This window comes from Alosa sapidissima, chromosome 24 (genome assembly GCF_018492685.1).
Source record: "Alosa sapidissima isolate fAloSap1 chromosome 24, fAloSap1.pri, whole genome shotgun sequence".
Lineage (NCBI taxonomy): Eukaryota > Metazoa > Chordata > Actinopteri > Clupeiformes > Clupeidae > Alosa > Alosa sapidissima.
In genome coordinates, this window is record NC_055980.1 from 12,248,252 (window position 1) to 12,261,236 (window position 12,985).

General features: G+C 45.4%; 1 protein-coding gene across 1 annotated transcript in view; it reads left to right on the plus strand.

Moving 5' to 3' along the window:
• The window catches only part of dnah9 (dynein, axonemal, heavy chain 9), a 107,695-nt gene that overhangs the window by 90,586 nt on the left and 4,124 nt on the right, over nucleotides 1-12,985 (plus strand). Inside the window, exons 64-68 of the mRNA XM_042083479.1 lie at nucleotides 2,803-2,994; nucleotides 4,922-5,113; nucleotides 8,532-8,702; nucleotides 9,544-9,726; nucleotides 11,314-11,703. Of these exons, the coding sequence (XP_041939413.1) occupies nucleotides 2,803-2,994; nucleotides 4,922-5,113; nucleotides 8,532-8,702; nucleotides 9,544-9,726; nucleotides 11,314-11,703 (1,128 nt within the window). The remainder of the gene's footprint in view (nucleotides 1-2,802; nucleotides 2,995-4,921; nucleotides 5,114-8,531; nucleotides 8,703-9,543; nucleotides 9,727-11,313; nucleotides 11,704-12,985) is intronic.

Sequence of the window (12,985 nt, forward strand, 5' to 3'; positions counted from 1 at the left end):
AAATAGTCTCATGACTATTCAGGGCTTTAACTCAAACACCCCTACTCTCTGGATATAAGCATCTGAAATGTTGAAATTTTATATTTATCATTTATGCCATAAATCTGCTGTTATTATGTGAATGCACCAATGTGGCAGTGTATCAATTGGGTCAAATCAATATACTATCCATATCCATTATATGTTATTAGAATATCATATTCACATCATACCATTTTTTAAAAGAAATGCTGACGTTTCAGAACTCGGGCTTGAGCACATGTAATTATGGGTATTGCATATACCGGTACTCATCTAAAATGTTTATCGTCATTATGTTATAAATCTGCAGTGGTCGTGTGATTGTGTTATAAAGCTGTGCAGTAAATCTAAGCCGGTAGAATTGCCAGTTGATTTGTGGTAATTTCCCCCAGCTCCAAGCCCAATCAGAGCTGGAGGAAGGTGCTTGAGTGCAGAGGCCGCCTTACTGACGGGCTGTTCTCGAGGGTTCCACCACCCGCTGGTGCAGGATTTACACACAGTCTGACAGTTTAACCTGTGTTCAAATGAACCTTCCTCTTGTAAGACCTGAAATGGCCTCGGATACGTCTATATTATAGTGAAAAGTGGGGGGAAAAACAAGTCACACATTTGCTGGATATGGATATTCTGAGGAAATTGTATCAACGTGATATAAACTGATTGAAATGATACAAAAGAAGTGATCAAATATAATAAGAGATATAAGGTGCTCACCAAACAATCTCTTAATATCCCTCATGCTGCTCTGTTTCTGTTTAAATTTGCATCTTTTTAAATAGTTTAAAACCCTCTCTGGCAGCGAATTCTGCCTCATAAACTCCAAATTGCAAATCTCAGACCACACAAACACACACACACACACACACACACACACACACACACACACACACACACACACACACACACACACACATACACACACAAACACACATTTAGCTCCATGCTCTCTCTCCCAGTCTCTCCTCTTCAGAGGATACAGGCCCCACACACCCTCGGAATGAGACATTATCAGTGCGGCCCGTCGTACTTATCGCGCACACACACACACACACACAAAAAATAATGTCACAACGCAGGCTCTCTGTGCTCCCACTAATGACCATTTAAAATTCTGCATGGCCTTATCGACCAATCACCCAACCTGTGCCATTGTTCCGGCATCTTCCCTTGTGAGCCAACTCACAGATGTTCTAATGGCAGTGGGGCCTATTAGTGCTGTGTGTGGCAACGCAACAGCAGCGTGGGCTAAAGGAGAAGGGTTTTCCTCAGGTAGGCTGCTGAAACGATATTCCAGTCACGTGTGTACCTTGAAAGCAAATCAATGGCCGGCCAGGAATTGAGAGAGAGAGAGGGAGGGAGGGAGAAAGGGAGGGAGAGAGAGAGGGAGGGGGGAGAGAGAGAGGGGAAAAACTGCTCTCCCACACTAGTAAGCCGGCATAATCCAGAAAATGACAGTGGTTTTTGTATTGACCTTTTTAACGCGGAAGAGGCAAACAACCTGGTGTCCAAAAAAAAATAAATGTAATAATTCCGACCCATTTTGACACCACAAATCCCACAAAAATGTCACAAAATGTGTTCATTTCAATTTGCCATCTCATTTCATATCCGTGTTTTGTAGTAAGGTTCTCAAGAAACATTTTCAAGGCTACATTTTCATTCAGTTGTATAGCCATTACATTTACAAATATTTGGACATTGTAACATTTACAAATGTCCAAATGTTACAATGTACAAATGTACAAATGTCCACATCAGCCGACTCAGAGTTACGCATTGTCCAGTTCCTGTCGGTTTTGCATGTGGATCGCCACGGGCACTCCGTGTTCTGTCTTGTGGAGACTGTGGCTGGTGGTGGGCTTCTTCCGAGCAGTGCTGAGCGCCGCGACGCCTCTAGAATATTAATGCCGCGTGTCTGCAGCAGAAGCTCGACACACTGCGGCCCTTTCCACTGCTGGTTTACAAGTCAGCTCCTCTGGGTAGCAGAAAAGAGAGAGACAAGGCCTCGACACTGCTGCTGTAACTCTCTCTCTCTCTCTCTCTCTGCTGTCTCTCTCTCTCTCTTTCTCTCTCTGCTGTCTCTCTCTCTCTCTCTCTCTCTCTCTCTCTCTCTCTCTCTCTCTCTCTCTGCTCTCTCTCTCTCTCTCTCTTTCTCTCTGTTAGACCCAGCTATGAAGAAGATGTGAATTTACGCACACAATTTACACAGCATTATTGGCATGATTCTTTTAACCGCCCATCCCTTGAGTACTGTGTGTTTCAATGTTATTGTGTGTATTTATCTCTCCATGTGCATGTTAATATGTTTACTTTATATACTTTATTTATATATGTGTGTATGTGTGTGTGTGTGTGTGTGTGTGTGTGTGTGTGTGTGTGTGTGTGTGTGCTGTTTGAAGTCATTTGAGATAATGAGCCTTCGGGACGGTGGCAAGTTGAAAAGCCCTGACAAGTGGTAACAATTAAGAGCGAATATCCCGCTCCGAATTTGTATCACCATCTAGTCACGCCTTTTGTCTACCCTAGCACGCCCGCTCCGCTGGGAGCCTGGTGAATGAGAGCAGATGACAAAGCACATGCCAAGGGGTATTTCTCTTTCAACGCGCCCCTCGCCATCGTACCAAATGTCACATTGGCAGACATTAAAAAACCATTCTGTTGTGATTTTCCCTCTGCTCCTCTCTTCTATGCCCTCCCTCCTCCTCCCTTCAATTTCTCCCTCCTTCTCGTTCACCACTTCCTTCCCCTTTTTCTCTATCCTCTCTCTTTTCTTGTGCCCAGGACACGCTGGAGATGTGCGCTCGCGAGAACGAATTTAAGAGCATCCTGTTCTCTCTGTGTTACTTCCACGCCGTGGTGGCCGAGCGGCGAAAGTTCGGGCCGCAAGGCTGGAACCGCAGCTACCCCTTCAACACGGGCGACCTGACCATCTCCGTCAACGTGCTCTATAACTACCTGGAGGCCAACGCCAAGGTGAGGAGCCAATCCGCTGTCCAGAATCGAACAGAGCTTTTGTGATTGTGTTGTTATTTTACTGTGGTGTATGGGGGAGCATCCAACCATTTAGGCCCAAGAATCCACAGGGAACCGGGTTCTATTGCGATTGAAGGTCATTTTCCAATCCCACGGCCATCTCTCTCTCCCTATTTTGTCAGATAAAGGCAAAAGCCCCAAAATATACAAAAAAGAGAGCAATAAAAGTCAAACATAGGATCTGCACCATCAAATTTTACTCACTCTCTGAGTGAAGAAAAGTGGTCTCTTGGTGATACTTTGTAGATTTATTTGACTGTATCATTTGTCTTTCTCCAGCCTAGCTCTGACATTGGAACTCAATTTTGAACAAGCCTCAGTCATTTCATTACAATGCTGTGTGTTTTGTCATGGTTATTTGCATGTCTCCCCCTTAAGAGCTCCATCCTTTCTGTCAGAGTTACACACAGAGTCAGCAAATCAGGTGAAGGGCATGTTGTATTCTGTTCTCCAGTTAAGAGAGTGAGGGAGAGAGAAAGAGGGTGAGAGATAGAGAGGGAAAGAGAGAGAGATAGAGAGAGAGGGAGATAAAGGGGGAGAGATAGAGAAGGAGAGATTGAAGAGAGAGAGGGAGAGATAGTGGACTGGAGCCATAGCTCTCTCTGTGCCTTCATTCGCCTCTAACACCCACACACCAAACCTGCTTCAGATGAATACATTTGCCCTTTTACTGCGGTGGAACATTCAAATGGAATGTTTGCTCTTTATTCGGCAAACATAATTAAAAATGAACACCTTTTTCACTTTCTCTCTCTGTCTCTCTCACTCTCTCTCCCAGTATCAACATATTTTGTCGGTTATCGAGGGAGACTTTAAAAAAGCACTGGCAACTAGGTCCTAAAGTAGACAATATTTTTTTCCTCCTTGCAGAAAGGGTTTATATTAAAGATAAAAAAGCCTTTTAGTCCACCTTTGTTCCTGTCAGTACTGTAAAGTGCTGCTGGAAATTGCCCTGTGTCTCCACCATATGAGGCTTTCTCATATGATGCCCCCCCCAGCACCCCCCACCCCACCCCAGAGCGTTTGTTCGTTTTATCACACAGAGAGCGGCATTACCAGGGGTCACACTGTAGGAATTAACCCTCTCCCAGCCGGGACTGGATCGCGCACACCGCCCACGCCGGTTTAATCACTTCCCCGGAGGCGGCGAGAGCCACCACAGGCGCTGGCCGGCGGTTCTCGATATGAGCCGGGGCTAGTGGGGTTAAGAGGGGTCAGCGTCTCACACGTAGCATACATGTGATTTGTGCGTGTAATGAAAGCCATTGATCATGTGAAGCCACACAAGCATAAAGTCTCCCTTTATTAGAAACGTTGGTTACTGCATTTGAAGTCTAATCTGTAGGCTGATTTACAATTATACACTACACTGTTTATTGTGTTACATTGCAGGATATTAAATAACTTCCAAACGTTCAATACGTTTACAGCATTAGAGTGGAAGAGTAGGCGTGATAGTATGAAAAGCTCTTCATACTGCTCTTGATGCTGTCGTATTGGTGATAATTGTCACGGATGTCGAGAGTGCATTAAAGCCTCTTTTCTGCTTTGAAATATCTCAAGGCTTTCATTAATTCAGTGCTCAGACCTGCACATATGCCATTTGTTTGCTAATGCACAACAGGAGTCACATCATCCGCATTTGCTTTTATTGTCCTTGGATGTAATCATGACATAGAGCTCAACTCATTCCCCTTGCAATAGACTGGCTGACCAGTTTAATAGAGAATGCTTTTTTTTCCATATCATCCCTGTAGAGTTGTTGATATGTGATGCACTGATATGACAGTTAGCACATTAACACAGCGGCAGCACAGCGTGGGTTGCAGATATGGAGTGTAGATTCCTCTGATATGTATTTTCGCAGGTGCCCTATGACGACCTGCGCTATCTGTTCGGGGAGATCATGTATGGGGGCCACATCACAGACGACTGGGACCGGCGGCTGTGCCGCACCTACCTGGAGGAGTTCATCAAGCCGGAGATGATGGAGGGGGAGCACTACCTCGCCCCAGGCTTCCTGATCCCCGGGAACATGGACTACAATGGCTACCACCAGGTAGGCTATCACACACACACACACACACACGCTGTTATACTGCACACTTTCTCTCGATCTACAGTCGCCTCCAGAATTATTGGCACCTCTGCTAAAGTTGACTAAAAAGAGGAAGATGATTTTATATTCCTCTTTTTAGTCAACTTTAGCAGAGGTGCCAACAATTCTGGGGGCGACTGTATCTATCTTTGTGTCTGTCTGTCTTTCTTTTTATTTGACTCTTTTGTCTTTGTCTGGCTGTCACAAATTGGTCTCAAGAGCAAAGCGCTGAGCTCAGGAGCATTTTCAGAATTTACTATTTTTTTGCATCTGACATATTGCTCGTCATTTAATCCGTTTGTTACAGCAAAAAACATTGCAAGTCAACCGTGTGGTTCTTCTTAATAAGCAAAACGTTGCGGGTCTAGCCGAGCTACAGTATGAAGAACTTTTCTGTCTCTTTCCTGTCATTCTGCATCTGCTAGGAAGTCCGCCAAAAGCTCACCTTGCATTTACAGCAGTGTGCGGGCCCATCCTCCAAAAACCAGCAGTGCTGCTTTCCCCTGCAATGTGTGTTGAGGAGCTGTGACTGAGAAGGCTGCCAAAAAATATACAGTAAAGCAGAATCACAATCATATTCACTAAGCATCCGCACAAAAACCCCAAACCTTTTGTTCCCCATATACAGCGCATGGGGCCAAGGGTGCATGGCTTTTCTCAGTGTGCACTCTTTAACATGGACTCATTTGTTCCTGATAATAAGTGGTTGATTAATAGCCCACAGTGCAGGAGTTTACCCCCTTGTAAGTAGTTGCTGCTACGCCGTGATCTCCTTGTGTGAGAACTGTCTTTTTCTGCCTAACAGAAGCACAGAAGGCATGAGGGGGGGGGGGGGGGGGGGGCTCCCCCACTGCCACTTTTATCGCCATGGCAACCTCTATTACACATGTAGATTAATGATGCGGTCATGGAAACTGTTCAAGTTAAGCATTAAAAACACGTCTATCTCATAATCTCCATCTCCAGTGTGTGTGTGTGTGAGCAGTATCCCATGTCATATTTCTCATGCCCATATGTCTTGTTCAACATGTCTGACATTTGCAGTGGTAGCCTGCAGTAATCCAGAGGACCAAGCAAATTGATATGCCTGTAAAGAGCATTCATTGGCAGTATTGCGTACGTGAGGCACAGTGTGATATTTAAATAAAAAAAAAAAATTGAAATTGTTCCAGCATTTTACTTTAGATTTTATAGTTGGCAACAGGCTTGAGATGATACACATCTATTAGCATAAATCAAAAAATGTCCCCCACAAAAATGTATTAAGATGAGAAATACATGCTCTGAATCATTCTGTCTGACTCAACATCTTCAGATAAGAGATAAATTGTCTATCCCCAAGAAGCAGAAGACACACACATTAAAAAAGACACACATGTACACACACACACATTCACACACACACACACACACACACACACACACACACACACACACACACACACACACACACACACACACACACACACATTAAAAAAGGGAAAATATTTTCCGCAGCCTTTCAGGGATGCACTGTTACAGCATCAAACACATGGTGGGCGCCGCTCTCACTGGCTGTTTGTGCGCCACCGCCGCCATGATTGGCCCCAGTTATATTTAATTAGCTAAATGACTGCTGGCACTGGAGCTGTCCAGATTTCTCGCGCTGCCTCCCCAGGGAAATAGTGTGTAAGGAACAGAGTCTGTGTGTGTGTGTGTGAGAGAGAGAGAGAGAGTGTGAGAGAGAGATAGAGAGTGTAATAGTTAGTTGAGTGTGTGTGTGTGTGTGTGTGTGTGTGTGTGTGTGTGTGTGTGTGTGTGTGTGTGTGTGTGTGTTTGTTTGTGTGTGTGTTTCTGTGTGTATGCGTGCGTGCGTGCGTGGGTGCGTGCGTGTTTGTGTGTGTGTGTGTGTGCGTGTGTGTGTGTGTTCTGTTCTGGCGTGCAGGGTCCTGATACAGACAGTGGCTCATGTCTGAGCTGGATGTGAGCGTCTGTGCTTTCAGTGATCGTGGGAGCACCAAGTGCAAGAGAGAGAGACAGAAAGAAAGAGAGTGACTGTGTGTGTATGTGTGTGTGTGTGTGTGTGTGTGTGTGTGTATATGTATGTGCATTAGAGACAGTGAGAAAGAGAAAGAGACAGAAAGTAAGAGAGTGACTGTGTGTGTGTGTGTGTGTGTGTGTGTGTGTGTGTGTATGTATGTGTGTTAGAGACTGAGAAAGAGAGAGAGAGAGAGAGACAGGGAGGGTAAGTGCTCCCGAGGCTCTCTGTGCCATCTGTGATGTCTGTGGAGGAGCGGGGCCAGCTCCACTAGGGCCACACTGACAACAAGATGCCACATTCACACCACACTGCACCGTGCCACCGAAAAAACCTCTCAACCTCTCCTCTCCCGGAGGGAGGGCACGACTTCTGCTCGAGCCCTTACAGAGCCACGGACGCAGTCGCCCATTCAGTTGGGTGACAATTGGAAACACTCAGTGCTAATATGTAGCAGATTCCATCGAGATATTGCATTTTTTTAGTCAAATTGTCCTAAATGAAAATTTGATAAAGCTTTTTAAAACGGCCAGATTGTTGGTGAAGTTTTTATTTTTGGTCGAATCGAGGGGTTAAGTCGACAAGAATTGATGGAACAGGGAGAGTAATGCAAGTGCTGTGCGTCGGTCCACAGTTGAAGCCAACGCAGGTTTGTTTTTTGGTTAGCACAGTTAAACTCCCACACTGAGTCTGGGCAAACGAGCATGCCACACTCCCACTGTGCCACTTGTCTGAGATGCACCCAGCTCCCGTGGCGATCAGAGACCGTGCATGGATGGTGGGACGGGTTTCATGAGGCCAAATGTTCTCGCAGCAAAACGGTTGGAGATTATTGTTTTTGTTTGTTTTTGTTTTTTTTTTATTTTTATTAAAGGGATGGTTTCTGGAGGTTGTGTACTGCTTTCCTAATGCCAGGGGCTGGTGTTGCTCATTAGAGCGACCGGCTTGTGATATTGATGTTGTTCATTACAGGGTGATCATGGGGGAGGGCTACTGTGGAGAAGACAATCAAGGAAATCAGGGTTAGATTTCGGGAAGCTGGTATGCCAAGGTGTATGTTTTTGAATATTGATATACACCAGCATTACTGCGGAATGTCAATGTTATTAATGCAGTCTATATCAGCCCCAGATTATCATATCAAAGCTATACAATGAATGAGATATACCATGTTTTTATTCACAAAGGTCTGGATTTGTTCGCAAAGGTCTTGAACTTGACTGAATGTATTCATAGATTCACACATTCACATGTATTCACACAAAACCCAAGAAACATTCTCAATTATCATTCCAGGTTTTACAGAGTAGCCTCTGACCAGCATGATGTTTCCTCTTGTTTTTTTTCCCCTTCTTCCTGTAGTACATCGACGAGGCCCTCCCCGCAGAGTCCCCCTACTTGTACGGCCTCCACCCGAACGCGGAGATCGGCTTCCTGACGCAGACGTCGGAGAAGCTCTTCCGCACCGTGCTGGAGATGCAGCCGCATGACGGAGGTGCCGGGGAAGGCGGAGGCTCCACGCGGGAGGAGAAGGTGACGTAGAACTTCCAGCAGGCTCAAACGAATGTCCGCATGTCGCACCAAAATAATACTTTGAAAGCCAAAGTGAAGTGAGTGGTATTTTGTTGACATGTTTAGCCAAAGCGATTTGCGGTGTTGGGTTCAGGAATCAAACACAGGATTAAACAAAGTAATGTCTGTACCCAGGCCAAAAGTAAACAGTCAATTTATTTTTTTATGCTTTTCAGGAACAACATTTCTGTGCAGTCACAATAATGCTCCTTTTGTCATAGGCAGTAGGATTTCCAATGGCTTAACTGTTCCTCTAGTACAGAAAATGAGTCAAATTGCTAACAATCATTATCTTCCTGTGTTGCGCCATGTCCCTGTCATCATGAGCACCGCCATGTTCTTGGCATTCCGTTCACGCCTGTCTGGGTTGCTTAAATTGAGCTAATTCCCCGACCGTGCGGCCATTTGGGGAAGGTCTGACATTTAAGAGGTATTAGATATGGGATCGAGGCAAGAGTGCCTGAATGGGCTATGACAGTTGCCCTTTTCCAGTTAAGAGATTTTGAGACTTATAATGTGAGGACCAATTTGTATGGAAGTGACTGGGTGATTGGCAGGTGCTAGCACAATATACCGACTGATGCGTACTGTATCTCTTGACGGTTTTTGACCTTGAAGCGAAACATCTGACAAGTGCCCAATGGTTATCAAGTGAAAAACCTTGTGTGTTTAAGATAGAGAATGTTTAAAGTGGTCCTTGAGGTTTTCTTTTTTTTTTTTTTTGTCTTTTATGGCAATGATGGAAGACTAACTCAATAATCCTGCCTCTCCCCTGACCCCAACCCCCACACTCTTTTTTCAGGTGAGAGCCATTTTGGACGAGATCATGGAGAAACTTCCGGAAGAGTTCAACATGGCGGAGCTGCTGGGCAAGGCGGAGGAGCGCACCCCGTACGTGGTGGTGGCCCTGCAGGAGTGCGAGCGCATGAACCTCCTCACGCAGGAGATTAAGCACTCCCTCAAAGAGCTCAGCCTCGGCCTCAAGGTGAGCTCCCCGTTAAGCACATTTAGCTCCCAATCACACATTTCTACCGTTAGTGAGTTATACATCTTACTTGTGCCACTAAAGGCACGGTGATGGCTCTTTCCCTCCTCTCCACCCCTTTAAGGAAATTGCAGAACTGACTGATATTTACTCAATGCCAAAGTTAACCCTGCAGCCCATGTTAACAGGGTTTCTGTGTGCCCCATAGCAAAAGCAGTTCATTTAGTCCCCTCTTCAACCTCCCTGTCCCATTTGAAACCCCTGTAGGATTTCAAGGCTGGGTGATTGCATTTTTTTGTTAGTGATCCTGAACCAAGTGTGTTCCACACCTGGTTGGCTCCTGCCACAGTGAAAAGCCAGGAAATAAACTAGGCGAGAAACTGCAAGAAGCAGCTCTAATTTCACACGAGGTCTCAAATCTGTCAAATAGCGCTATGCCACCGCTTGGATATGACATTTAGAGTTAGTGCTTCGTATGACCTGATGGAAAATGCTGATTTCTGACCGTGTGTCTGGGCCACTTCATAGGTTCCTGGCTACTACAGAAAGCAAACGCACCCATATTTCCCTGATGTGTAAATAATGGTCATGGCAAGGTTTGAATACATACTCGCTGGGGAAAGCCACCGTGAAGGACATTGTAAGCTTACCATATCTCTCCCGTGCTGTAAATGTCATTTGACATTTAATTTGTCTGTAACATGCATGTTCTTTCTGCCAAGTCTTCTGCAGCCACAGAATCTTGTTCCATAAACTGTACTTTCATTAAAATGATACCTTAAGGGTACCTTTGCTGTTGTCATTAATTGACTAATGTCGATTTAGCATTTGACTTTGGTAGCCCTTGTCGTAATAATATTTGCATTACACTGATTGGATTTCAGGCATAATTACTACACATATGTGCATGCATTCATGCAGGAAGGTTCTCCAATTTCAGATGGAACTGCTTCGCTTACAAGGTCAGGCCTGTGAAATATGCCACATTTACCAGATGGTACTCGGTCTTCCTAGTGAAATTGGAAAAGCATTGCTTTTTAGATAGCATGGTTCAATTTGACGGGAGCTCAGAGCGCTGTGCAATGAATAGCTAGTGTCTAGCCCACTGACGGCTAACTTGGCTGCTGAGAGTGCCAGGCCTGTTCATTTGGATCAGTCACGTGCTCAGTGTCTTACTGAACTGACACTTCAACATTTCCAGACACACTTTGGAAGCCCCCTGTTGTTAGTGACAGTTCTATCTCCTCAGCTACAGCCCCTCCTCCTCCTCCTCCTCCTCCAGCACCCCCCCACCCTCCCCTCCCCTCTCCTCTCCCCTCACCTTCCCTCCCGCAGATTGGAGACCCAGCCCTCGTCTAACACACCATCCACAAATACTCTTCAGCCCCCGCTGGGCTTGATAGACTGACCTTGCTGTATTGCAGCAGACTCCACCTAAACCCTGCAATAAGATAAACCCAGCAGGAGGTGTGGTACAAGGAATCCCTCCAGATAGGAATCTGTGCCCTTAGTGTTAGGGCTTCATTTCCCAGCGCAAGGCTGTGTGTGTGTGTGGATGCAAATGGGGTGTTTCATATTTCATTTCAGGGGGAGCTTACCATGACGAGTGACATGGAGAGCCTACAGAACGCACTGTACCTGGATCAGGTGCCCGAGTCGTGGACGCGGCGGGCGTATCCGTCCATCCTGGGCCTGGCACTGTGGTTCACGGACCTGCTGAGTCGCATCCGGGAGCTGGAGAGCTGGACGTCCGACTTCCTGCTGCCGTCGGCCGTGTGGCTGGCCGGCTTCTTCAACCCGCAGTCCTTCCTGACGGCCATCATGCAGTCGATGGCGCGGCGCAACGAGTGGCCGCTGGACAAGATGTGCCTGCAGTGCGACGTGACCAAGAAGAACCGCGAGGACTTCGCCTCGCCGCCCAGGGAGGGGGCCTATGTGTATGGGCTCTTCATGGAGGGCGCACGCTGGGACACGCAGGTAATGTGTACCTCTCCTCAGAGTGTATCCAAGATGGCTGAACACACATTTTGTTTTTACACCCGAAACCAAACACGCACATACACACACACACACACACACACACACACACACACATTCACACATTCACAGGTAGAGACACACTCTCTCACTCACACACACACATACACACACTCCTTCACAGACTCAAACACAAGCCCTGACATACAGTACACACAGGCACACGTGTGCAATATACAACCCAAAATCAGAAAAAGTTGGGACGTTGTGTAAAATGCATAAAAGCAGAATGGTAATAATCTGCAAATCTCGTAAACTCATATTTAGTTGCCAAAGGCCACAGACAACATATAAAATGTTTGAAATTTGACTATTTCATGGAAAATATATGTTCATTTTGAATTTGATACCAGCAACATGGTAACTGGCAACATGATTGGGTATGTAAAAGAGCATCCTAGAGAGGCAGAGTCTATTAGAAGTAAAGATGTAGGGGTATTCATCACTCTGTGTAAACATGTGTGGACAAATGATGAAACAATGTCATTGTAATACTTCCTTACATGAAATTGTGACATTTTGGGGAGTTCATCATCTACAGTACATAATATCATTAAAATATTCAGAGAATCCAGAGAAATCTTTGCAAACTAGAGAAATCTTTGCAAGCTAAAAAACAATATTGGATGGCCGTGGTCTTTAGGACCTCAGATGGCACTGCATTAAAACCAGACCTGTTTTAGGGACCATTGTAACCAGACCATTGTATGGGCTCAGGAAAACCTCTGATAACTATTGTCTATGAGGACAGTTTGATACTCAATCCAGAAATGTTAGTGTAAACTTTACCATGCAAGAGCCAAAGATCTTATCTGGGGCTGAGCTTGTTTAAAGTGGACTGAGGTGACGTGGAAAAAGGTCCTGTGGTTAGACCAATCAAAATTTCTAATTCTTTTTCGGAAATCATGGACTCATCTTTGCCTATCCAAGTATCCAAACCAATCCAACTTGTTTTAGTGCTCAGTTCGAAACCCAACATCTATGACAGTGTGGAGGTGCATTAGTGCCTACAGCATGGGCATCTTGCGCATCTGGCAAGGCACAATCAATTCTGAATGATGTATACAGGTTTTGAGCAACATATACTACCATCCAGGCAATGTTTTTTCCAGGGAAGATCTTGAATATTTCAGGCACATATTTAAACAGTATTTCTCCAGGTGCTAAAATGGCCTGTCTGCAGTCCAGACCTGTCAAATTAGGTGCATCATGGAATGAAAAA